The sequence below is a fragment of the Hirundo rustica genome, chromosome 3, assembly GCF_015227805.2.
Source record: "Hirundo rustica isolate bHirRus1 chromosome 3, bHirRus1.pri.v3, whole genome shotgun sequence".
Taxonomy (NCBI): Eukaryota; Metazoa; Chordata; class Aves; order Passeriformes; family Hirundinidae; genus Hirundo; species Hirundo rustica.
The window spans coordinates 7,902,866-7,928,630 of NC_053452.1; the positions used below are offsets into that span (position 1 = coordinate 7,902,866).

The 25,765-nt window shown below is 44.7% G+C and overlaps 1 protein-coding gene across 3 annotated transcripts in view; it reads right to left on the bottom strand.

Moving 5' to 3' along the window:
* LOC120751182 (1-phosphatidylinositol 4,5-bisphosphate phosphodiesterase beta-1) overlaps positions 1 to 25,765 on the bottom strand; it is a 335,996-nt gene that overhangs the window by 58,466 nt on the left and 251,765 nt on the right. For all 3 annotated transcript variants that reach the window (XM_040060651.1, XM_040060652.2, XM_040060653.2), the window contains exons 15-29: positions 23,824 to 23,894; positions 23,146 to 23,242; positions 19,416 to 19,500; positions 18,206 to 18,330; positions 17,772 to 17,926; positions 15,898 to 16,062; positions 14,664 to 14,763; positions 12,605 to 12,709; positions 11,990 to 12,099; positions 7,662 to 7,794; positions 6,772 to 6,825; positions 6,034 to 6,253; positions 2,736 to 2,916; positions 576 to 652; positions 395 to 484 (exon numbers count right to left, since the gene is read on the bottom strand). In XM_040060651.1, coding sequence (XP_039916585.1) covers positions 395 to 484; positions 576 to 652; positions 2,736 to 2,916; positions 6,034 to 6,253; positions 6,772 to 6,825; positions 7,662 to 7,794; positions 11,990 to 12,099; positions 12,605 to 12,709; positions 14,664 to 14,763; positions 15,898 to 16,062; positions 17,772 to 17,926; positions 18,206 to 18,330; positions 19,416 to 19,500; positions 23,146 to 23,242; positions 23,824 to 23,894 — 1,768 coding nt within the window. The remainder of the gene's footprint in view (positions 1 to 394; positions 485 to 575; positions 653 to 2,735; positions 2,917 to 6,033; positions 6,254 to 6,771; positions 6,826 to 7,661; positions 7,795 to 11,989; positions 12,100 to 12,604; positions 12,710 to 14,663; positions 14,764 to 15,897; positions 16,063 to 17,771; positions 17,927 to 18,205; positions 18,331 to 19,415; positions 19,501 to 23,145; positions 23,243 to 23,823; positions 23,895 to 25,765) is intronic.

Consider the following 25,765-nt stretch of genomic DNA (forward strand, 5'->3'; position numbering starts at 1 on the left):
ACCTCACAGCGTGGAGCTGCCATTTCTTCTGGAGAGCAGCTTTACTGGAGTTAAGAGGAGAAGACAACTCACAAATGGAAATCCAACCCTGCGGGAACAGGAGCATTACGGCTATTTGTACTCAGAGGAACAGTGCCTGGATGAAGAGCATTTTGGGGAACTGCTCCATGAGGTGCTCCCAGGAACAAACCCACTCCACACACCGCTGCTGCCGGCCCAGGCTCCCCCCGCTCACAGGAGACTGCATTAGCCCCAGGAAATGAAATTATTGTCAGGGAAAGGACTCTGGTGAGGTCTGACTAAAGGCTGCCTTGGATTTAGGGTCAAGACCTTTCTTTGATTTATCAGCTGTGAAAAATCTTGTATAAGGATATGGATCTAGGGACAGACTTACTCTTCCATTTGATTTTTATCCTTGGACTTTGCTTCTGTGATCTTCTCCTGCCTCTTCTTGTCCATTTTTTTCTTCAGTTCTTTCTTTTCTCTAAAGTATGAAATATAAAGGGAAGTTCAAAAAGTTACCTAAACAAATCCCACGAGGAGCAGCAGCCAATGATAAAGGGAACAGCACTTACTTTTCACATGTTTCTTTCAGTTTCTTTAGCTGGTTGTTCTGACACTCCTCTGCTACATCTGTCAGCTTCTGAATTAGCTAGGAAAAAAAAAAAAACCCAAGAAATAAAAATATGTATTTTCAGCTAAACATCACAGAGGCAGCTAAATTTCCTCAAAAGCCTGCAGCAGACACAAAAGTGTTACGCCATTCCCAGATTAATTACCAACGATCAAAAGCCAGCAAACATTATTATCAGTGTAAACACGTTATTAACTTGTGGAGCTCAGCCAGAACGGGGCATATCCAACTCACAGAGAAATTGCCACTTCTCTGTACATCAAGGTGATACAGTTTCACAATATTCAATGGAGAACCAAAATGTATGTCGAGTATTTTACCTCTGCTAGGAATGAAAATGCCTGTGAAAAATCATAAGCGGCCACAAATTGAATTTGCACAACGCTAATTGCCAACTGAATTCCCGTGAATATCCAGTTTTTTCTGTGAGGGCTGAAAACATTCCTCTAGTAATGAGGATTATTACAAGGAATGGTTTGGATTTTGGGGTGGTCAGGGGGATGTTGAAAACCAGGTATGAGAGTTATGAAAGCCAAGCACAACCTACATTTTGGTCACAGAATGAAAAAGCTCTGAGCCATTTCATTGGTTTGAAATCTGCTGTGGTTTCCATCTCCTTTGTGCCAAACCAGTAACAAAAGGCAAGCCTGTGGTGGGAATGCTGACACCAGAGGAGTCCTGGGCAGGGTTCCTGTGCCACTTCAATGAACAGTGAATAAAGTGGGAAATGGGATCCATTTGGTTTGATCACCCTTCTAAGTTAAGTCTGATTTTGTAAAATCACCCTCTGAGGGTGAGGAACCAGGAATGTAGAACAAGGCATAGCTGGTCTGATCCAACTTTTCATTCCTTAGTTAAAAGTAGAAAGGTACCAACAATAGGCTCCCCTCTAAAAGAAAGACACCAGAAAGAATCTCGCAGCTGAAAGGAGAATTTTAATTGGATTATTAACTCCTGCACAGCTCAGAGAGAAAAGTGCCCAAAAGTTCTGTGCTAAAAAATGCATTTACTGTGCCACCACCTAAGAGGATAATGGTAGAAATGTAACTTTGCTTTGAGAAATGCCATTTCCCATTTTGGAATGAGAAACGAGTTACCTCCCTCATAAGCCCAACTATGTGAGCCTAAAATGGTTCTTTTTTTATAAAAATTCAAATCTCTGAGACGCAGCCATCAGCTGTCACTGGGATGGGGACTGTCCCCCTGTGGTGCAGGTAACTGTGTCCATACACCCACCCTGGAGCATCCCACAGGGATGGGGATAAGCATCACAGCTCCGTGCTGTGATCCATGGAAACCTCTCTGTGCAGGGGCCTTGCTGAGCAATATCCACACACAAATCACTCCTCTGACCTGCTCTTTTTGGCTGGCTGGGCAGAGGAGACAAATCACTTCACCCAACAGGAGTCAGGCAAAACAGCAGGTAATAGAAAAAATTGCAAGAGGGGCCTGTCTGGAGTTGAGAAACAGCTTGCACTCCCATAACACCCCTTAAAAATGTTCATTTCTGCCTACGAATATCCATTAGCATCAGCTTCCATCTGCCCAAGCTCCTCTATTTCAGCTCAGAGGGCCTATGATCCTGCTCTAGTCGTCAGCCAAACTCCAGCTGTAAAAACAAAGCTGACTTGGACCAATGAATGCAAAACATTTCTTCACCATACACAGAATACATCCTGTATCCCCTTAAAGCGTTCATCTGCCACAGGAACACTCTTTGGCACAGCCCTCTGTCCTGGGGAATGTTTGAAGCTGTTTTCATGGTGTTTCCATTTATTTCTTGGGTAATCCTGCCTCCTTGTGCATTGCAGGTTTGAAAAAGTGGCAGAACAAAACAGGAGCATCATCCAAAAGCTGCAGTGAGACGAGAGTTACGTATCCGGAGGTAGCAAAAACGCTGTTGCCTTTGTGCCTTCCACCCAAAGCCTTCCAAGCTGCTGGAAGTGTTGGTGACAAAGTGACACAACAGCCCCTCGAAGCTGCAGCAGAGCACAGGGCAGTGAAGCTCTGCCAGGGATTCCAAGTAGGAGGAAGCCCCACTTAAAGAGAATTTGTCCCGGTGCCGTCAGTGCCCACCCTGAGCTCAACACCACCAACCTACCAGCTTGATGTGCTCCCGCTTCTGGTACTTCTCACTGTAATACTGCTCCTGCCTGAGGTTCAGCAGCTGCTGCTGCTGCTTCTCCTTCAGCTCCACGAGCTTCTGGGTCATCTCGGAGTCGAGTGCAGCCAGTTCCTGCTCAATGGTGGAAGAGCTGTGGTCGGGGCTGCTCGTCTCAGACCTGCAAGGACACAGCACACCCCGAAGGGTCTCGGTCACCAGGCACCTACACCCTTGCCTTTGTTTATTTCAATTTGCCTTTTTAAGTCAGATAGCTGTATGTAGTCCATGAATAAATTCCTCAGCACCACACAAAGAGCAAGAAGATAGGTGATTTTAGCCCGAGTGAGTTTGATCATTTAATTAAAAATGAATTATTAACGATTTATTAATGGGATGGCTGTGGCTTCTAAACCCTCATTTCACTGATCCTCCAGGGTGGTGCCAACCAGACTTACTGTAAGTGAGCTACAAACATAGCTGCCAAGATTTCCCATGAACATGGAACTTGTTTATCCACTTCCAGACATAACCTGAACTTCAAAGCTGCAGAGCCTTCAGCAGGAAGGGCGAATGCCGAGTATTTTGGATACTGAGCCATCCCTGCGAGCACTCAGCAATAAATTTTAAAGCCTAACGTTACATCTGCATTTACCAAATGCTTCACATGGTAGGAACATCCCTTTATTTGGTGTTTTCTCCCCCCTTCAGGAAATGCCATGCATAGCACACGCAGGAAAGCGCTCCATGGGCTGCCAACTTCAGAAGGAAAGTTCACACCCCAACCCGCTGGGGAGCAAACCTCACACAGGCAACTCTCAGGGGCAAGGGAAAAACACAACAAGGAAGCTAAAAAGCAGAACTAAGGAATAGTTTGGGTCTGTTTTACTCTTTGTTAGGACAGAAGGAAAGATAGATGTAACTGTGAAAGGAGACACGATGACACTAAACTGCCCACGAGAAAAATAAGCAGCAAACCCAGTATCACTCAGGCCAGCACTAAACCAAATCCAAGGAAAATACATTGAAAAAATAAGATTATGCTGTGTCCCTGCTCTGCTGCTGCGTTTACTGCCATGCTAAGGTGCTAAATCAGTTGCCTGGGAAACGTCAGAACAGCGCAGGAGATGGTCAAAACAACAAAACCTTGAACAGGGAGGGCTGACATGGGGAGAAAAATGAGTTTGCTCCTCAGAAATGTGCTGAGATTACAATGCAGAAGGCTGGCTCTGCCTCTCTCTTCTCTCTCCCAGGTTCAAGTGTGCAGCTGCTGTCACTTAGACTTACTTCACCTGAAATAATGTGATCCTGCTCTCATCCATCCGAGGAAGCAAATCCCAAGGTAGCCTCCTTTTATTTCTCGTATTTTTGATTGTATTTGAATATTCTGCTAAGAGGTTAAGTGGTGTCAGTATGATGGGTGAGGGTAATTTAAACATTACAGAGCCAGAAGACAGAATTAATGAATACTGCAGTCAGCATATAATGCCATTACACAACACATACTTTAAAGCTGACATTTCTCTTGTATTCTGGAAAAAAATAAATCAGGCCTCTTTCTAAACACTGGCTAAAATATTGGCTGTTTTTAATGGGACATGATCGTTAAAGAAACTTCAGAGCAACACCAACAAAACACTTGTGCATGTGTATAAATTAATATTTCAAACTTCCTGTAGGCAATGGCTTTACTGAAGCTTGGCTCAGTTTTAGATGAGGGTGAAAAGCAGAGATTGCTCCTGACCAGAGACAGCACATTTTTATGGCCATGTGATACAGGCACTCCCGTGAAGTAGTGATTTATACTTGGCAGTTACAGGCAAATACTGTCAGCAATAATTTAAAATTACAAAATCCCCTTTCTGCTTGGGATGCAGTGCTCTGTTAGAAGTCTGCTGCTCGAGATGATACGCACTTGCAAGCCTGAAAATCCCTGAAAACACATTCGTGCCTTTTTTAAAATTTAACCTCCGGACTTGTCTGTATGTGCACATAAAACTCCACGTCTCTGACACCACTGTGGCTGCTCCACATAGGAGACTGCAGGGTTTTACTGCCTGACATCATCAATGGTTTGCTGTCAGACCACAACACAGCAAAAAGATCTCAAACCCTTTTTTGCTCAAAAGCAATTGAGTCGTTTTATTTATTCAGCTTGATTTTCTGCTTAGATGTGAATAGGAGGAAAGGCAGAAATGTGCTGTTGTTTTGCCTGCCACTGTCTGTCACACACTTTGGTGATGGAAAACACTGCAGATAAAATGTTCCTGTGCTTGCAGTTGACAGCCAGTCATTAAAGGGAGTTTGTTAAACTCAAGTACAGAACCTGGAAGCCTGAAAACTGGCAACAGTGAAGGGCAGCAGAACACAGGTAGATTGTGAGTGTCAAGCTCTTATTAAGCCCCATGACATTCTGTCATCAGGAAAGCAGAAATGAATAAGCTCCTGCCCAGGGACAAGTTATGGCCTGAGTCCCAGTCACTTACATTTAGAGGTACTATCAACAAGGTTGGCAGCCAGAGCAGGCTTGCAGCTTTTTTTCTCTGATCAACCCCTACCAAAAAATAATTTTGTTTAAAGTTCATTCAATATCATATTTAAGAGCTGCAGCTACATCAATTCCATGTAAAAGTTTAGAGGACTTTTGTGCTTATCTAGTTACTTTAAAAGATAAATGATGTTAAAAGGATGCACCAATGGGAGAAACAAAAGTTCAGTTGCAAGGGTATGTGACACTGATTGGCTCTGTGTGTGTATATGCTTTGCCAGGAGTTAGGAACTGATCTTTATAAACATACAGGTCCTTACCAGAAGAACAAGGCAGTAATTGTGGAAAGGTTAGTAAGAATTCATTGCAGCCTCTGCATTTCAAACTGATAGAAATAAATAATTAACAAATAAATAATTCAAAAATTGTACCAGGATGGAGAAAGAGACGGGGTGGTGCAGGGCTTGGAAAGAGAAATCACAGAAGGGGTTTTCATGCAGAGGCAAAGCCAGGCAATCATTAAGAGATCCCCAAGCGGTCTGGATCAATCATGATCCAAACAGCAGTCAGATGTTTATTATCTGCAGGTGTTTCTTTCCCCTAATTCTACACCTGATGCCTTCTCCTGTGGCCTGAGTTTTTCCAAGGCTCTAACTCGGAGCCAACGCTCTCACCCTCCATTAACCAGGAATCTGCTGCTTTTGATGTTTTCTGTGCTCTGTCACCTCCATGTGGTTTCTCTAGCATAAAAGAAGGCCCGAGTGAAGCTCTCCAGCAGCACACTGAGGAGGCAGGCTGTATCTCACCCACCTTTTCTTGCTGTCCCTCTTGGCAGTTTTCTCCAGCACTGCTCTCCGCCGCAGGTAGTCGTTCTGGATCTCGTTGTACTTCGCCGTGTGCTCTTTGATCAGGTCGGTGGTTTTCTTGTGGTGCCTCTTCACCAGGTCCTTCATTTCCTTGTAGTGCTTCTTTTGAAGTTTAACAAAGGACTTCTGTTGTTTTAGCTCCTCAATGGTCTGTGCTTCCACTTCTGCAATGACAGTAACAAAAGCCACTTCAATTTTCCAGCAGTGTTTCCACAGTAGGATTTCAGACAGAGGAGCCAGGGATTGCCATGAGCAGGAATGAAACAAAACCTGCTTGTTTACTGTGAGCAAAGGAAATATGGCATAAACTGAGTAGTTTTACCTGAAATAGCCTAACTGGCTAGAAAGCACCGGGATAAGATGGTTCCACTACTATTCACTACACTCAGAACAAAATTAGCTTCTGTTCTCACAAGAATGCTGCCCATTTCCGCGTTAGATGGTAACTCGGTCCTCATGAGACTCCAACAATTTCTAAAAAATTCCCACCTCATGAGATGTGCCCAAACATTGCTTACTTCAAACCTGAGGAAGAACACTTGGCACGTACATTTTCTAGGAGTTACTGCAGTCCTCATCGCTGGAAGAAATGCCTAAGCCAGGAGGCCTATTTCATAAAAAAAGATGTTTTTCTTGACAAGGAAGCTCACCATCCATGCAGTGTAATCTGTGTAATTATTACCTGTGAGGACACTCTGGATAAGATCTTCTGTCTTTGCAGGTGCTTTCACGGAACCTAGAGGTAAAAGAGATGTTTAATTCCAATTCTCTTAAAACAACAGCCACGACTGTGCTGAGTGTTAAAACACAGCAGGTGACACAGGGCAGACCCTGACGTGGGCAGTTATTAATCATTGGAAAAAATAAATCTTTCGAGCAGGAGAGAGGCAACATGAAAACATCAACCCTCTGGCCCAGCACAGAAAGATGACCTTCCAAAAACCCACCTGAGCTCTGCTGTTTTACATAAGGAAGAATGAACTCCCTGATAACACTCACACGAGCCATTTGAGTGCTGACACCACAACTGTATTACATATTATGATGTCAGGGCAAAATTCCTGCACACAGGATGAATCCAGCTCCTTGGAATTCACTCAGACCCTGCCTACAGAGACTGCAGTCATGAGGTTATAAACACTGTGTTCAACAAGCATTTGCTATAGGAGATGTGTCAATACAAAACACAGAAGTGCCTAAGACTGTCTTTTTGTGTGTGGGCTAAGATGTAACTATGTGCATAAATTAGGCCTAGTTGTAAAAACAATTCCAAGAGATTCCTGTCCAACAAAAAAACCCCCAGCACATTTTCTTGCTTGTAATGAATTTCAGTTTCACCTTTCAGTAATACAACTGTTAAGCAGAGGATACTTGTGTATTTGAAGCAGAGAAAAGTGGTGGGAAAGTTTTAACCTATTCTAGACAAACAAAACAAACACACACAACTTCCCACCTTTGTTCTTTAAACACAAAGCATTTGAAAAATTATTAGCCAGACTCATTTTGAAAAGATGGGACTTTTTTTTTTTCTTTTCCTTTGTTTTGTTGTTTGTTTGTTTTGTTTTTTTTTACCTGGTGCTGGCTGGCTGTGGACAACCTGAGTTGCTGGTTTCGGTGTGAGGGAGGCAGTGAAATTTACTCCATTTTCTGCTGGTGTTGGCCTGGGCTCGTTGTTAGCTTCAGACGGTGCATCCCCATGGTCAATCTGAAATCACATGATAATTCACATGATTCTTCCTAACAGACTCAATTTATTTGCAGGTCCAGTTTAGCCTGGGTTTTAAGCGTAGAATTCTGCAAATGTTGTACCTAAAAATCATTCGAAAATGAAACAACGGAAGAAGACATCCTTAAGAACTGTGATAACCCAGGTGGCTCATTTGTGCAGGGTAAATTTCAAGAAGAAATGGAGCATGTATTATTCCGAAAAAGTATTTTAAGCAGATATAACTCATCGGGGACATTTTTCAGTACAACATATATTAGCTGCACCAGATGTGAAGGTTGTATTGCAGTAAAGAGCCATAAAATCTTTCTAGAAATAACGTAGGTGCTGGCAGGAGACCGCTCCTCAAATCCCCGCTGTGAACAAAAGGCGTACGCAAGATTACTTTTAAATTTCATAGATACACGCAGCACTCTCATTATTCACCGCTCTCACAGAACAGCAACATCCTTCTGACTCCCAAGATCCTACATTCCTGTACCTACACTCCAAGGATAACGGATAAACAGTACCTCCATTCTGCTGCATGAACACATCTGTGGTATCCAAATATTTAAGCATTTTTCCACAATCTTTTCCTTCTCTCCAGCCTCCTACAGGCTCAGGTTCGCAGCGTGCACCGTACCACACGCTGAACATCTGAAACTGTCCCTGTGACCAGCAGGTTTTAAGCAGGCACCTGGCACTCAGCAACCAGAAGGTCATTCAAAGCAAATCTTATTTTGAAATGGCCAGGCCCCGCTTCCTGCTGTCCCTGCGAGGGGCCCGTTGCCATGGTGCCTCAGGGAAGTTTTGGATTTGTTCCTTCAGCTGCTTCCATCTCCTCCTTCGATGCTAATCACATTACATGCAGAGGCAGGATACCACAGCTGGGTTTTTTTTGTTTTTTTTTTTTTGCCCCGTGATTACTCCACACTTGCAAAATATCAGCCTGTGCTGCATCAATAGAGGCAAAATAGATTTTGATCCAACCGCTCCGTGCTGCTCCTGCTGCTGGTTTCCTTCAGCCTGGCCCGGACACTGCACATTGCAAAACAATTCCTGTCTCAACAGCCTGTTCCTACCAGAATTACAGGAGAGAGATACTGTAGGCAGAAACATGATGCAATTGAAAAGCATTGCCAACAGCTTCATTTACATCAAGCAGGAATAACTGCAATAAAATGCAGAAAAACCTCATTTAGCCAACATATCTAACAGAGGAACAACGTGACAGGCAAAAGCTGTAGCTGTGACACACAGATGTGGTTGTCCTCACAGCTCTCCTCAAGCTGCAGTTCTTTAATTTAATAAAAGCAATGTTTGCTACACAGATCATCAACGTTTAATACAAATAAAGCCAGAATTCCTAACTTCTGGAAGCTCTGTGCCCCATTGCATGGGAAGTGGGTATTATCTACCTTTGAGACCTGGCTTTTATGTGCAGTGAAATGCTGCCTCACAGCTTGCTGAGGAACTATTAATATAACTTGTCAGTTTGGGACATAAAACATCTGTTTTCAGAAACTGAAGCAGAAATGCAAGGCAGGATCAAGAAGCGAATAAGGAGTAATTTTCACCACATCAAGCAATCTGATCTCATTAAAAAGCACTTTCTCTTCCCATAATTCATCACACTATGCTAAAAGAATGCTAAAATAAACATGGTATTTCCTTAAAAAAAAAAAAAAAGAATTTTTCCTTTCAGGCTGTTTTTAAAGCCTGATGTAATCCAGCCCTCTAATTTACAGTTTTAATATTCACATCAATTGGTTTCTATTTCACAAGATTGCCACGTCTTTTGCAATGCAGTGCATTTACTGAGCAGAGAGATCCCTAACCACAGAGGAATCTATATGGTCTGTTTTGATTTCTACAGAGAAAAGGAGCTACTTCAGGCTGGGATGAGTTCTTACCAAGGAATTCTCTGCAAATTCCTTTGGATTGTTCCTCCTGTCTGTAAAGGACACTTGGCAGGGGAAGAGAGGGCAACCATCACCACCTGTATGCTCTTAAGAGATTTACAGTGTGTTCACTGAAAGGTGCAAAACTCACACTGCAGGAGTTCCATCCCCCCAAAAACAGCTCTTCTCAGGCCAGGCTGGAAAGCAAGAACTGACCAAGAAAAGTAAAGGCAGGAACTTCTGTCATATTTGTCATGGGAACTTTGTAAATAAATCCAGAAAAGATGCTGGAATTTCAGTCAGTTCTTCAGTATTCTTTGTTTATGTGATTACACTGACCATTAACAGACAAGGTAATGTGAAGCCTGAAGAAAGACTGATTTATTTGGTTAGAACAATTCACTACTGGGTACCTTATTTCACTGTTGTTCTGTGAGAAGCCTGTGGAATTTCCTACAGAGGTTGAGTTTGAACTTCCACAGCAAGGAAAGCAAAGCAAAACCTTCCCAGTGTTCCTCTGACAGCTGCTCAGACCAAAAATGTGTGTGAGGGGAAGGAAAGAGGTGTGGGATGTGGAATCTGTGCTGGGAGACAGCTCAGCTTTGCACACAATCAGTTCCAGTGTGTAAGCCTGAAACTGGGCTTTGGGAACGTGAATCCAGGTGCAAGCAGGTGCTCATTTCTGGCAAACACACTTGGGTTTGTCCAGCCGTGTTGCCAGTGAATGTAGTTGCAATTATTAATTGGTGTGACTGGTGTGTGCCAATGAAAGTGAAGGGAACAGACTGACAGATGAGGAAAATGTCATCATCACAAAACACAGTCAGGGGAATTCAAGATTTCCAAGTACAGACCAAAATATCTTACCCAAAAAGTGCCTTTAAAGTAGAAGGTAACAGTGGTGAATTCAGGCTGACACTTACAGTGGCAGTTTTGTCCCTGTTCCTTGGTGCTGCAGCTAACTCAACCATTGCACAGTTTTAGCAAACAGACCAAAACCACTACAGTTTTCTTTTACAAAATATTTCTGTGCTTCTTCAAAACAACCTCCTTTATCCTATGAGTTTCCAAGCTCCTTGACAGCCGTTTCTCCTTCTTCCATTTGCTGCAGAAGACACTCTATGACAAGAATTTTTCTAACTGACAAATAAGCCTGTATATACCAGTAAAATCTGTCATTTTTCAAAAGTAAAAATGACCTCTAAGGTATTTAAAGGATTCTGTTAAAAAAAAAGGCTTTGCTATTAATATAGAATCTCATGTGTAGCGTGTCCTAGATAAATGTCTAAGATACTATTGAGCATTTCACAGTGTCCTCATTCAGCAGAACTTGTGACACTGCACAAAGAGTAAATTGTTGGCTACTGAATTGTAATGACTTTCACTCATCTGGTCTGCTTTGGGAATGTATTCTTGGTTACAAAATCTAGTTCAGCGAGGTTCTGCACGTCTGAGAATTGCAGAGGGCAGTTTAGGATTAAAAAGCCTTCCTCTGTCTTTGCTAGAGACTGCGCTGAGAGCCTTTCGATCCCTCGGTGTGCACGACACCTGGCACAGCCACCTCTGACAGACAAAGCTGATATTCTCAAACACTGCTGGAAGCCCCAGGGACAGTGTCTGGAGCAGAGAGACTGAATGAACATACAGAGTCCACCAGAAACCACAGCTGGACTCTCAGTTAGGCTCAGAACAACATCTGTGCATTTTGGGTGCACAACACCTTCGATTACACAGAAAAAAAGGGGTTCACAGGTTAGTCTGCAGCTCCCCATATATATCCAGATACCGAACAACTAAAACTGTGGCTCCCAAGGCTTTCAGCTGAGCTACAATAGGCCTATTTGCTTACTCCACATTTTCTCCCTCTTTTTTCTCTTTCTAACATCTGTGAAGGGTTGGATCAGTTGAACTCCAGCGGTCCCTTCCCTTAAATTATTGCACGATTACCCTGTGTCTCTTTAGGACACGTTTGCTCACAGAGAATCTAGAGACATCGTAATCTGAGACACACGAATGTTTCTCAGCAGAACGACCTCTCCAGAGACAGCCTGAAATTCTCTGCAATTTTTAACATCTTCAGGAAAAACTCCTGACACAGAGATGTCTTTTTTTGTAAGGGGAACCAGCAGCAGGCTGAAAAATAACAGGAACTGACTCACAAAGATTTCAGTTGCTCCAGAGCAAAGTTGCACATACAACTCCCAGGGATTTCAAGTATTTGTCTTTCTAAGCAAAGTAGGAGCTTTTAAATACTATAGCATGATTTCCAGAGACTCAGAAACCTCCCTTACCTCTTTCTTGACCTCTTCCTCGTCTTCCAGAGTCAGTGCAGCCAGCTGCTTAGCTCTCTGCTCCATCAAGTTTACATATCTGATTGGATTGGATAAGGCCTCAATCACATCTAGGAACAAGGCAAGTATTTCAGTTTCAAAGCCCTGCTGTTATGGCTCCAGCACTCAGGTTTAAGAAAGAGGCAGAATAATGTTTTTTCCATCTTTTTTTGAAGGTGGTCTTTCACTGCATGGCATTTAAACCCACCCCTGTTCAGAGCCACTGCCAAAACACAATCCAACCCTTGAGCGTGGCGCTTTGCCTAGGGAACAATGACATCCCCGTGTGTCCTGCATGCAAAGCTTCATTTGTGTTCCAGTGGCACGTGCCTGGGGGATTTCCTCCTTTGGAGCCCGCTGAAAATAAGAGTTGGCCCTAATCCCAAGCCTCAGGCAAGGGGCTGTAAATCAGGCCATCTCCTAGGAGTGAGGAGACACAAGGATCCACCAGATGCAGACCTTTGCTCACAGGACTGTTATCCCAGCCTGGCAAGGCATCCACACCACATGCATTTGGTGCTTCAATTACCCTTCACACTCCCCAGTAGGAAAAGCACCTGGCCAATTCAGAGTTACCTGCATAAGTGTCAGGTACGTAGTCCTTGACCTCGATGTACACAAAGAGAGCTGGCAGTGTCAAAGGCTGGTTCCTCTCATTCCTCAAGCAGATGTAGTGATAGCCTGCAGAACAAGGAACAACCAATTCACAGCTTAAACCCTTCCAGGGGCATTTCCAATGCACATCTGTTACCATTTGTTATTTAGAGTGTGGCTCCAGCTGAGCAAGCAGCTCCAGGGACCTCTGGGAGGGAAAGGTTCACCTGAAGGGTCTCAGGGAAAGGCATGTGGCACTGCAGTTTAAAATGGTATTTTCTGTTTATTCTTACATATGTGACTGATGCTAAAAATGGTAATTTATTTCAATTTTTCGTGCATTCTGCTTTAGTACCTTTGTCTGGAATTTTTAGTTTAGTACATCTTATTTAATTTCCAAAAGTGACCCTGGTAGTACTCAGCAATGCTAATGGCCAAAGTAAACGGAGATGTAACAGCCCATCCACACACAGCACCTAATTTAAAAATTACACAATGTGGCATGATGGCCACAGAGTGTTTGTGTGTATAAATCCTACCATGCGTGTGACCATCCTGAGGGATACATCTGTGAAAAGAGAAATTCCAGACTGTTTTGACAGCTGGCTGTCCAGCCTTTGACTGACCACCTTGTGGCACTGGGTGCCACGTGCAGTTTGGGAGCCACACCTGTGAGAGGTGGCAGGATCCAAGTCAGGAGCAGGATGCATTTATCTGAAGGAATCCTCACCTGGCTGATGCAAGCAACTCCCTCTTAATGGCTAAATCCTGCTTTGGGAATGTGGATTTGTGTGACAGCATGATATAACTTTCAACAGCATCTCAGAGAAGTAAGAAATTACATATTACAAAGGGTTCTCAGCTCTCTCAACCTCCTCCACCGTGTTTTCAGCATGGACACAAGCTCAGGCCAGCTCCCCATCACATGCTGTAAACTGATGACTGCTGCAGCCAAAAGGAAAGAGACCAGGCCTGTGGGGAACAGCTCTGGTAAAACTCCACTTACCAGAAGAGAGAAATCCTTCCCACGCTCCTTCTCCTCTCCAGTCTCCCACCTACCTTCCCCTGGCACTCAGCAGATCCTCCAGGAGACGGCTGCATCCATTTAACCAGCAGAAAATGCAGCTGGCATCAAAAAGGTGTCAGCTGGATGGATGAACTGAGTTTGCTCGTGAAAAAGGTGTGGAGGTTATTCCTCAGGAATAATTTGGCCAACTGTCACATATGGGGACACGTGAGTTCTGTGCTGGATAAGGCACAGGGTAGACACAGATATTCCTTTTCCAGGGAGTAAAGCTGGGAGCATGTTCATGGCCCATATGCTTGTCCTAATTCACTTTCCTCCCCTCGCTGGAAAATCTGGCACTGAATTTGAACACTTCCCTTGCTCAAACTGCCAATGTCACTGCATCTTTCTGAAACAGGATCTCTAACAAGGCTCTGGCCTGGAAAATGTGGCCAGAGTTGTCACACAAGGTAATTTTCACTTAAGTGGCCACTAATTATAGTAGAAATAATATGAGTTAGAAGAGGTCAATAACTGTATTTTTCTTTTAATTTTCAGCAACGAGGATAAAAGTAATTTTGGACTGATTTAAAGGTATTACAGAGATATAACAGTTGGCATTTAGGTCAGTCCTTCACGTGTGCAGAAATTACATTGAGAGAAGCAGGTTTTGCTTTCACTCCCAGCCACGTCCCATTCTCACAAAGATGACACCAAAATTGGCTGTTGCTGCTCTCTTTGCCCTTAAAAGCATGCAATTGTACTTTTTAGCATAAACCTGTGAGCATGAAATTGCTGTACTGGAGATAAGGAAGTGCCAACTACGCCTCCAACGCTTTAATTCCATTGGTTTTCCTGGATGGTTAAAAAATTAAATTTCTGATGAAATATGGTGGGGTTTTTTTCAAACCCAACATAGATTATTCCGGTTGCTACGAGGCTGCTGAGGGGCTGCTGATTTAGAGCAGCTGAGATGCTGCCTTGCTGTCTCTTCTCACCACTCAGTGTCTGTCTGGATGGGGAAGAAGGTTTTACCTGGTCGAATTGCTGAGACTGGCAATATCCGATGGCCAATGAACTTCCCTCCTTCCTCATACACTGCCAGCCTTAAACAGGCCAGGGAAGGCAAAACCACCTGGAAGGCAATATTGGTGCATTAGTAACGTTCAGCTCTGAGTGAAGCAGCTCCTTCCATGGGCTGCACAGAACACGTGCTGAGATTTATCTAGCCGTTGAAAGGAAAAAAAAACAAAACCAAAACCACAATGAAAAGAGCTGCTCTGATTTATCTTCAACCTACTAAAGATAGTAGCCTGTGCTTCTCTGAGCACAGGGGCAGTCAGGCACGATCGTTAACTAAACAGAGAAACGAAGTACACTAATTAGAAGTTCATTACAGAAGAAAAATGCAAGGGATGTTTCCAAACTTAAGCTCTGGCAGGCTGCCAAAGGAAAGCCATTCAGAAGGCCAAATATTCAGGGAAAAGAGCACTGCTGCAAGTACCAAGTGTCTAAATATCCCTGCGAGCTACGCTAGCCGAGAGAAAACTGAAAGAAACTGAATGAAACAAGCACCTGGGCTCGGGGTATGCTTAACCAAGGTGCTCAGTGAGCAAGATCCAGAGGTTCTGTTCAAATATTGTCTGCAGGTATATTGCAAAGTGTAATAAAGCATTCACACTGCATGGTGCTCAGTGTCTTCTGCCACCTTAGAAGTTTAGAGAATTGAGTCTGAGTAAGAGTGCATGAGCAGCTCAGAAGTTTAAGTCTCATCTCAGGTGGACGGGATTTGTGCCCTCATCACCTGGGCAGTGACTTTATCCCCAGTCTAGTGGCTCAGCCAGGCAGGTCACTGGGGCTGCATTCCCACTGTCCTGCTCCCAGATTCCCAGCAGGGCTGCTCAGCCAGGGCACATTGCCATGGCACCCAGCTGCTGCTGGGATCTGTGCCTGCTGCCCATCCCATCCCATCCCATCCCATCCCATCCCATCCCATCCCATCCCATCCCATCCCATCCCCACGGCTGCTGCTCCCAGCTGTGCCACCAAAACAACCAAGGGGATTCCAGGCTCACTTCTTTCAGCAGCAGCTGCCACAAGTGGAGCAGCCAAAGCTCGGCGAACGCAGCTGAACTATGAAATAACTACCGAGAATTTCTTTTCCTGCTTCCTAACAAGTGCAAAGTTTCAATAAGCCACGGAAAGACCCCACTGGACAGGGATAAAAAAACCCCACAGTTGCTTTTTGGGAAGCAACTGTTACACCAACCTTCTTAAACACTATGGCTTCCTCTTCCCAGACCGGATTCACTGCGTTGCCTTGAGAGGTCTTGGTCTTCAGAGCTTTTCTCCTGGTGTCCACAGGTAGGCCAAACATGTCCACTTCCACATAGGTACCAACTTTTTTATCGGAAAGGAACTGACCTGAAATTATCTAAAGCCAAAGAACAAAGCAGGATCGTTAAGAGATCACTGTGGTGGATCAGGAAATGAGCGGCTGTAATGCAGATGCATAGTTCTCATTAATGATCAGATAGTGGGCATTTGAAATAAAACCAAAACAACACTAAGCCCTCTCTAAAGAGAAAAAAAAATCCCAATATTTAATTGCAGACAAAGAAAAACAACCTGTGAGGCCTGGTTTCCTGTGACCCTGTGGTCCTGAATTCCCCTATGAGCAATAATGTGGTTGAGATCATGCTGCTGCCCTTCCCTCAGCAGGAACACTCATCTGGATCTCTTCCTCAACCTGCTTGCCTGTTTCCTGAGAACTCTTAAGTTCTATCTAGTCTCAACAACAGGTTCAAAAAATGCTTGAAAAACCAGAGGTTTATGGCAGAGAAATTATATATATGCTTTTAGCTGGGAGGGAGAAAACAATCTTAAAAGCTTGTATTCTAATAAAGGCTCTTCAAAGAGGAGTTTTAATACGAAAATAAATTTGTAAAGTAGCTGATCCTTCCCAGCTCTTATTTTTAACAGGCAGCACAACTCTCAGCTTGAAAAAGCAAAATAAAGGTCTGCAATTACTTCAGAAGGCTGAAGAGGCCCAGGAGTGTGCAGCAGTATCACTGTACCTTAACCAATTGAGGTTTGCCTAAAGCAGATCTCAACCCAGTGCCAGCTCTGCCTGTGTGACCAACAGAGCCCTCCCTGAGCAGGCACAGGCAGCTGCACGCTCATTCCCCTTAAAAAGCTGTGCATCTCCTACTGGCTGCTGAATGACTTCCACCTCCATTTGCTCTAATTGCAGAACAAAGTTCCTCTAAACCCACAGGAGGGGCCTGAAAGCTTCCACGATTGCAGGTCACCACGAAAGGTCACCCCGCACATCCTCTTCTATCACTGTGCACATCACCAGACTATTCCTTCATCCACATCCCTCCCAGCACGGCTCTGCTGTGCTTCTGCCTGCAGCCTGAGAGGAAACACTCCTTTTCCCTCAGTGAAAGCAGGAGGATATTTTGCAGTTGGACTCTAATACAGAGGCTGTTCTAATGGAGGAGTCCATTAAAGGAGTAGCAGGACCCCAGGAAGTTTATGGTTTTACAGCTGGAGATGCACCAAGTGAATGTGTCCCCCTGTCACTGCCAATGAAATCCATGCCCTCCAACACTTCCGCAGGTAATTCTCAATCTGCAGATTCCTGGCAGTCCCTGAACTTCATTAGAGGTCCTTTAAAAGGAACAAGGAGAAACAAGTTGGCAATGAATTGCAGCTGACATTTATGGTCCCACAGTTCTCCTGGAGAACTTTCAGAAAACCAGAAACATTTATTTATACTAAGCATGTAGTGTTCTATCTGTTCCAGTCCAACCTCCCACTTCACAACAGCATGTTTTAAATCCAGCCCTTTGTTTCTAAAAACACAGCCAAACTGCTCCTAAATCCATTCACTTCCCAGTTCTGTGATTCTGTAATTACTCCTATGGCAATGAATACGTACAATAAAAATATATTGATTTATCCTACAACGCGAAACGCGAGGCAGAATTTCCAAATTAAATGTCGCTCCTTGAAATTAAATTAATCTTATTTTCTTGGCTTAGTATAGTCACTTTCCAGGCCACTGCCCCACAGAAATGTAAAGGTATCCATGCTCTGGCAGTGCCATGAGAGCACTTCCAGCAGCTACACACGTACCTTGACAGACAGGGTGTTGGCTACTATTCCATCCACTATTCCTTCAGTAAACGGATCAAAGTGCTTGTCTGGCCTTCTCATGAATTCTGGCTTTAACCTGTATCCACTTTTGCCATTGTACTCGTACATTCCCATGTTTATTTGCATAGACAAATCTGGATGTTAAAAATATTGGTAAGGGTTATCTTCTGGACAGATAATAACTTCAAAAAGCAATAAAATTAAACAAACAAAAAAACCCCACTGTAATTTCATACTGACTGTAACAGAAACAGTATCAGCCTGGGTTAAACATTTTAACTAAGAGCTTTATAACAGACTTTAATCCCTAGATGATTTTTGACAAATAAAACCATTCCTACCTATGAATCAGCAAGTCTGCCAGAGAAGTGGACACGTAGAGCTTCCCAAACCCAGAGAACAGCATGACTTACCTACGGTTTGGAAGTTGAGGGCGACCATCTGGCAGCCAGCGTTCCAAAAGACTTGTGGCATGTAGTTGGAAGAGTCTACTCGTGTTCCCTTTGGGTAAATCCGGCTCAGCTGCATTTTGTTGTATCTGAACAGTGAGTAGTTAAGGTACAGAACACCTGACAGAAATCTCCTGGCACGTGAGAAGTGCAGCTGTGGGGTTAAACGCAGGTAATTCTTTACAGGATGGCAACGGGTTCTTCATTGGATCTCTGCATCCATCACGCTTCCAGATGTCCACAGTTTGGTAGGGGATACGATAAATATGGGGCAATTAAAGGTGCTGCTTGTTCCTGCATAGAGTACTCAGAGTAAGCAAGGAAAGAGCACAGACAGATGCATTAGGAATATCACATTCATAAAATCCCATTTATCTATACGGTTCCTGCTTTGGGATTTTCCTAGGATGACATTTACAGAGGCCAGTTGGCTGTAAACAGTGAATCTTCCTCTGGAGCAGGGAGAGGTGTTCAGTTAAAAACTGCTTTTCTGGGATGAGATTAGAACTGGCCTCTACAGGGACAGAAATGACAAGTGTACACATCTTATGGCTGAGTCTACAAATGTCAGAGATGAGAACGTGCTGCAGGCAATCTTTGGAAGGAGCTTTCCATTAATCTCCTTTGAGGCACTGTTTTATCTATTTATCTATTTTACCTCAATCATTCTTAACTACAGCCATGAGGAGAGACACTGAGAAACATCAAAAGGTCTAATCAGAATGTTCCTTTGCTTTTCCTTAGAAGTTATAAAAATCAAAAAAATTAAGAAATCGTGTGGTAATAAATCAGTAGAGGTATGACGGGCAAGCTAGCATTCTCATGTGGCTGCAAAAAAGTCAGCCACATTCTGACAATTTGCTCACCATAACTCTTACCACTCCATATACAGGATGATAAATTTAACAATCAGAATACAAAGAATTAGGTCTTCAACATGGCATTTATGCCTATTCCCTCTAGTCCTAGCCCACAGCACGAGGACTCATGCCAGTTTTTAAATTAGCTCATCAGAACTCAGGCCAATTAATTCATTTAGAAAGACAGTCAAATCTACAAATTTCATTTGGGTTCCTTATTTCCCCAGCTTCCGTCTCTGAATTCCAATAAAGCTCTGTGGCAGATCTCAGATATAGAAAGACTTAGAAGGCTGCTTTCTGAAAGTCAAGGATACTCCACAAATTCCACAGGAGACTTTGTAAGTTGCTCAAGTCCTTTGGTTTCCACAAAGGAAGACATTTCGAAGCTTTTGTTGCGCTCTGCACGTTTAGGGGGGAGATAAAAGCGGTGACACGTTAGAGCACGAACTCGCGTGGTTCAGTCCCAGTCCCCTTATCCCACCCACAGGTCACCAGCTCTTTTCACCCTGATCCCAAGGAATTTACCCACAGGTTTGCTGGCAGCAGTGACCTTGCCCTGCACACGCTCAGAGCTCCATCTGCACTCACATCAGCGCTGCCCAGATCAAGGGCACTGGTGCTGCCTGAGGTTGATGCTGGACCGGCTGCAGGCAACAGCGGGGGCAAAACACCCTGTGGATGCACTCCATGGAGAGGGTGAGCCCAGAGGTGACAACTGTGACACACAGGGGCTGCAGCAGCTTGCTGTGGGCGCTGCTGGATCTCTGGCTGGTCTTTGCAGGCTGATGTGAGGGCTGGGAGCCACCTGGAGCTGCAATAACTGATGTCCACACCAGATTAAAGCGAGCAGTGCTGTGCCTGCAGTGGCTCTCGGTTCATCGGGGGCAAGGTCACATCTGTCAAACCCACAAAACACCCCTATCCAACCATCCCTGAAGCTGCAACTCCTGCGTGCCAGCAGGGATTCAGACCTAATCCCCAGCTGATACCAGGCTTTTATGATCTCCTGAATTTGGTCAGACTTTCTGATCTGGCAGCGGTGAACAGCTCCTCCTCCTCTGAGCCCGTAGGAGTAAACATTAAACTGCGCATCACTCGTCACTCCCCTTTGCCTGACGTGGGCACAGCCTTTTAATGCAGCCAGGCATCAGGATGCAGCACAGAGCCTAAGTGAAGACCCTGCTAACTTCAGTACCTTTACTCCTGTTCAGAAGTAAGGATTTTTGTAAACTAGCAGCTTCCCACGTCATCCCAATCAGCTGTGTGGCTGCCTAGATGGGCCACAGCTCTGGAGGTCAAACCCATCAACTCACTCAGCACTGATGTGTTTGGAAATGAGGGGATCAGTGCCCGTGCTGGAGCAAGATCTCTCCAGCCTCACCACTTTATTGAAAGCAAACAGTAAGGCAGAGAAAAGGCCTGGCCTCGTGCAGGTTTAGAAATGACTGTAACTGCGCTGCAGCAGCCCAGGCACGGCCAGGAGGCAGAGCTGGCCAGCTCCCCAAAGTCAAACTGCGAAGCTGCAGGGGAGGGATAAAACTGAACAAAAGCACCGAGGAGCGGGACAGAAACAGGCGGGCACTGTCCTCATAGGGAGCCAAAAAGGAAGCAGCGGATCCAAAGAAATGAGGAACTGAATTGTTTGGGCCACTGTGAGAGGAAAACCTGCTGCCAGCCTGGGAAATACAAACCATGCTCAGCCTACGCTGAAGAGTCAGAGGATGAGCGTGGGTTTCCAAAAGTAATTCTGCCTCTAGGAGAGCCGGGACTCACCTTTTGTGCTGGTCCCTATTTCTAATCAGCAACCATCATGCTGCTGCTAATATCAAGAGTTGTTATCTCCTAATGGTGAAAAATTCCTGTTATTCCCTAAAGGCTGCTCTCCTACCACTCCCTCTTCCTTTCTAACACACAATATCCTTTCTCTCTCCAGCTGGCTCATCTCCATCTCAGCTTCTCATAAAGACACTGAGATTATTCTTATTCCAGCTACCCCCCTACTGATGGCATAGCACTAGCAACACAAGTATACTGGTTTTATCCTATTCTGAATGTAGGTGCTAGAATTTCTTGTGGTTTTAAGAGTTTATTTCCCAGCCTTGTCTTTAAGTAGAGCTTCTGCAGGAAACCAGAGCTAGTAGCTGTTAAAGGATTTGGTTACCAACTGTCCGGAGTTTAATCAGACTCGTAATTAAAATAAGAACAATTATTTCCTTGTAGTATCTGGAAAGGATTAAGGGAGCTGCCTGTGTGAAGAAAAGACTGTGCAAGAGAGACGTTTCTCTCTTGTGATACATTACACTGCGCTATCTTATCAGGAGCAAATTACTGCAGAGTGAACAAAAAACTCACTGAAAACTGACTGAAAAAGGGGAAAAATACTGTTACAGCTACTTGCTGCCAGGGAAGAGGGAACCTTTCTAGTGAGGGCAGTCAGGGGACTGGTACAGATGCACTGCTATTCAATATTTCTGTTACCAACTTGGATGCAAGACCAGAAAATGCACTTTTAAAATGTGAGTGACAGAAGCGGTGAGGTATTGGTATCACCACAGAGATCTGGATCACAAATCCAAACAAACTCTGAATGAAAAGTAACAAATTAGAGACGTGCTCTAACATTGAAACTATAAAACTGCATAAAACCCAAGTATGGATCTCTATACTTAAGAAAGTGAGGTCAAGGAAACAAAAGTAAAATTTTTTAGGGAAACAGCTGGATAGACAGCAAACTGAAAAACAATCCTAATTTAATTCCTTCTTTATTCAGCTCATTTAATGAAGATCCAGCAATGAGTCCAGGCCAAGACTAAGACCAGAACACCCAAGTTGTTCTTTAGCCAGCCAGCAACATTTACCACCTAGGGCCATATTTATCACATAATGATTTTCTGGACACAAACACCAAAAATTTAATTCCTTAACACTATGAGTTCATATTGGTAATTGTCAATGAAACCGTATTATTGATCAAAAGTCACATCAGGATTTAGGAGAAAAATCTGGTCAGCGGCAGATCTTTACAAAAAGCAAAACTCAGAAAGGCAAAGGCATGTGAACAGAAAAAAAGAAACAATAAAAACCCTACATGAGACAATTTTCTAACAGCTGCATCGACTTGTAGCGCTAGGATTCACATGGCTTCCTTTCCAGAAGGCACATCTCCTTCCCACTGTGCTCTTGTAACTTTCATTAGAGCTGGAGGAGATTATCAACACCCAAAGGGACACTACTACAGGGAACAAGCACAGCTCCCTGCATGGTTCTGTGACTGCTCATGTGTGGTGTCTGTATAAATACCCACATACAAACGAACAGTTGGGAGCTTCTTACACGTTTATTATTCATCGCAAGTAAATGCCAAATCTTGTACAGAGACACGGACTTAGGCGACAATTACCTGTCCTCTGCCAAGGACACCACAAACCCGGAATAAAAATGCTGTGTACACTCCTTTAACTAAAAAGCCCCAAAAGCACATTAAAACCTGCCAAAACAAAGTGAAAAAGGGCAGGGAAACAGTGGGGGGGGGGGGGGTGCATCAAGGAAGGCAGAGATGCTGCGGTGTTTACTGAGGATGTCACTGAGTGCATTCCTAGCAAGGCATCTTCTGTAAGAGCCAGCAGGGGGTGAAATGATGGCCCTTTCTTTACAGCACACAGAGGCAGGAAAGTGAATTTGTCTGTGGGGAAGGGCAGACTCTGCTTGCCCTGAATCTTCTATAGAAGCACCAGAAGCAAAATAAAAGTAGGAATATTTATGACCACCTTTCTCAAACTGCTTAAGTTACTCTTCAGTCATGGACAACAAAGAAAACGTAAGCACATTATTTTCAAAACTCTTTTTGAAATGTCAGCATGTTTACTGTTGATGAAGTTGGATATTTAGACTAAAAGATGTTTCAAAACACAAATGGATTTATTTGGCTGGATACCAAGAGAACATTTTCTGTGTTCCTGTATCTAATTGAGAGGAGGCCAAGCAGCATTTCTGCAGAACTCTGCCAAACACGTGCCAGGTAATTTCAAGATGTTTCTTACTTACTTTTTGATACTTCAAATGACTCAAACTTCACAGGCTGAATGTAGTTTACCAGGTTAGACATCTCTTCCGTGGCCATAGCCTCACTTCCAGCAGTACCCTGGGGAAGAGAAGGGAAAACGCTGCGGTTTGGTCTGTCCATCAGAGGCCACAAATGCCAAAGCCCAGTTTTCTATCAACTGTGGTGACTTTCACTGCCCCTGGCTGGAGAAGGCAATGCTTCATTGTAGGGAGTGCCACATAGGAAAGAACAACATGGGAAGATGCAAATGTTTACATTAAACTGATGCTCTATTCATTCTTTTTACGTGGCTCGCAGGGAAGGGACTGCACTACCTATACCCATGCTCAGTGCGGAGCACATTTATCAGTGCTGTTGGATAAAGAATAAAGCTCTAAGTTTCCGATGTTAATTTTTTTCTCCCAACAATGCTAAAACGCACCACAGGCAGCTGCCTGAAACAGATCTACTGCGGTGCTATTTGTTCTTAATCTTGAGAAAATAAAAGCATAAAAAAAGTAAAGATGCGCTCCCAAACCAACCAACAACCAACTTGGAAAAGCTTCCCGGTGCCCTGCCTCCCTTTCTCCACTGGATGGCAGCGGCGCTCCTGGTAACAAGCCCCAACCCGCAGCTACCGGGGCCGACCCAATCCCCAAAAAACACCTCTCCGCCCTTACTTCGTCCATCGACGACTTCTTACAGTCATCATCATAGTCATCATCATCGTCGCTCTCCATGTCCGCCTCTCCTGGAAAGTTTCAAGCAGAAGATAATGACCGGCTGTGGCAACAGTCACAATTACCAGCGACAAACTCAAGCGAGATGCGCAAGTAGCGCCGCTCGCAGCAGCCCGCGCCGTTCGTGTGCTTTTTGTCACAGCACCAATCAAACACCGCTCTCGAGGGACTCATCCATCTTCGGCACTCATTTGAGTTCTTATTGCCCAACCAAACAAGAACTCTTCCTTTGCAGCTGCCTGATGCTTATTCCCAGGCAATCGGCGCTGAGAGAAGAGCGCGGCGTGCTCGGTGTGTGGGCAGAGTTTCACAGACCGCTCTGACGTGCGTCCCGAGTTCGGGACACAGCCCCAGGGTCTGGAGATGTGAGTTCCAACTCCTGCTGTTGCGGGGTCCGTGCAGGACCCCAGGGAATGCCTCACCCACTTCTGGGAAGCAACAGCCTGCACGGGGTGAGGAAACCACGATGAGCTTCTGCTGTGCTGTGCTACTGAGGGCTGCCCAGCAGAATCCAGCTGTTCTGGACGTGCCACAGCCCCAGCACAGCTGGGAGGGTCGGGCACAGAAGCCAAACTGCAGGAGCTGACAGCAATTCCCTCGGCACAGCGATCCGCGGCGCCTGCCAGGGCTCTGGAGCAGAGCTGAGCCGCGCCAGCTGAGGGCAGTGCGAACCAAGCGATGGCAGCAGATGCCTAAGGCTCATCCTTTCCCTGAAAACACGGAGTAAACAGCACCAAATAAACCACATTTATTGCCTTGCTCCCAATCACAGCGCATTCATCAAATTTCCACGGGTAAGACGTAAATTCTTTCATTTTAGTTAACACAGGCCTCCCCTCGCCTTCAAAATGTTTTGATTGGTTGCATCAGAAATTAAACCATTAAGGAATACCAAGCTCATCTTTGTCTTTAGAAACTCCTCCTGTGGCCCTGGCTGTTATAAAGTGTACCCAGTGCACCTCAAGATTCCGGAAAGGAAGATTTACTTATCCTGTAGTCACCTATCCACACCTGTAAGAGTGACAGCTCTCCCTGATGGTTTTATTCCACAAACCTTCCAGCTTTCTTCAGCAGCGGCAGCAGGAAAATCCAACTACCGTGCAGCATTCCCAAATTCTCCAGGGAATGGGAATTCAGTCTCAGGTCCTCCCGTCAATGTGGGGCCTAATCCCAAGCGCACTGTCAATAAAGGAACTCCTCTTGGCTCCCGTGGGCCCCTTTGAGCACAGAGAGCACACCAGTGTGCCTTTCACAACCCAGCGACGACTACCCAGCCTGCATTTCCTTCCAGATGCAGATGTTGAAATGTCAGGCTTTTATTCATCAACACATTTCTTCCTGAATGTTTCATTGAAGAAAATAACATGATTGCTCAACAGGCTCAAGGGATGGCTCAGGGAGGCTCAGCATGATGCAGAGAGCCAGCCAAGCTCTCACAGGATTTGTGCTGACAGTCTTCGGATGGGGAGCTCTCAACTGATTTAACCAGACTGGCAAAATAACCCTTTGCACAGAGCACAAGAAGGGGGAGGTGGGCAGGTTTTGGCCAGCTTGCACTTCTGAGGTAAGAGGTACACAATAGCCTGTTCTCACTGGAAGTGTCCCCAGAGGAAAAGAACACAACACACGGTTCGTTTATTTAAAAACATTTAACACAAATACTCCCAAGGAGATCAAATCTCATTTTCAAAGTTCTGCATCAGCCAGCAAAACCAGGATAAGTAACACACAGGACTGCCAGCATGGAATGAAAATGAGCGTTTCAGGAGGTGTGGTACATCTGCACTGCCTTTCCCACATCTGCACTGCCTTTCCCCCAGCAGCACGGCCCTGTGCTCACACCCAGCCCTCTCTGCCTGACTCACGGCAGGGACACAAAGTC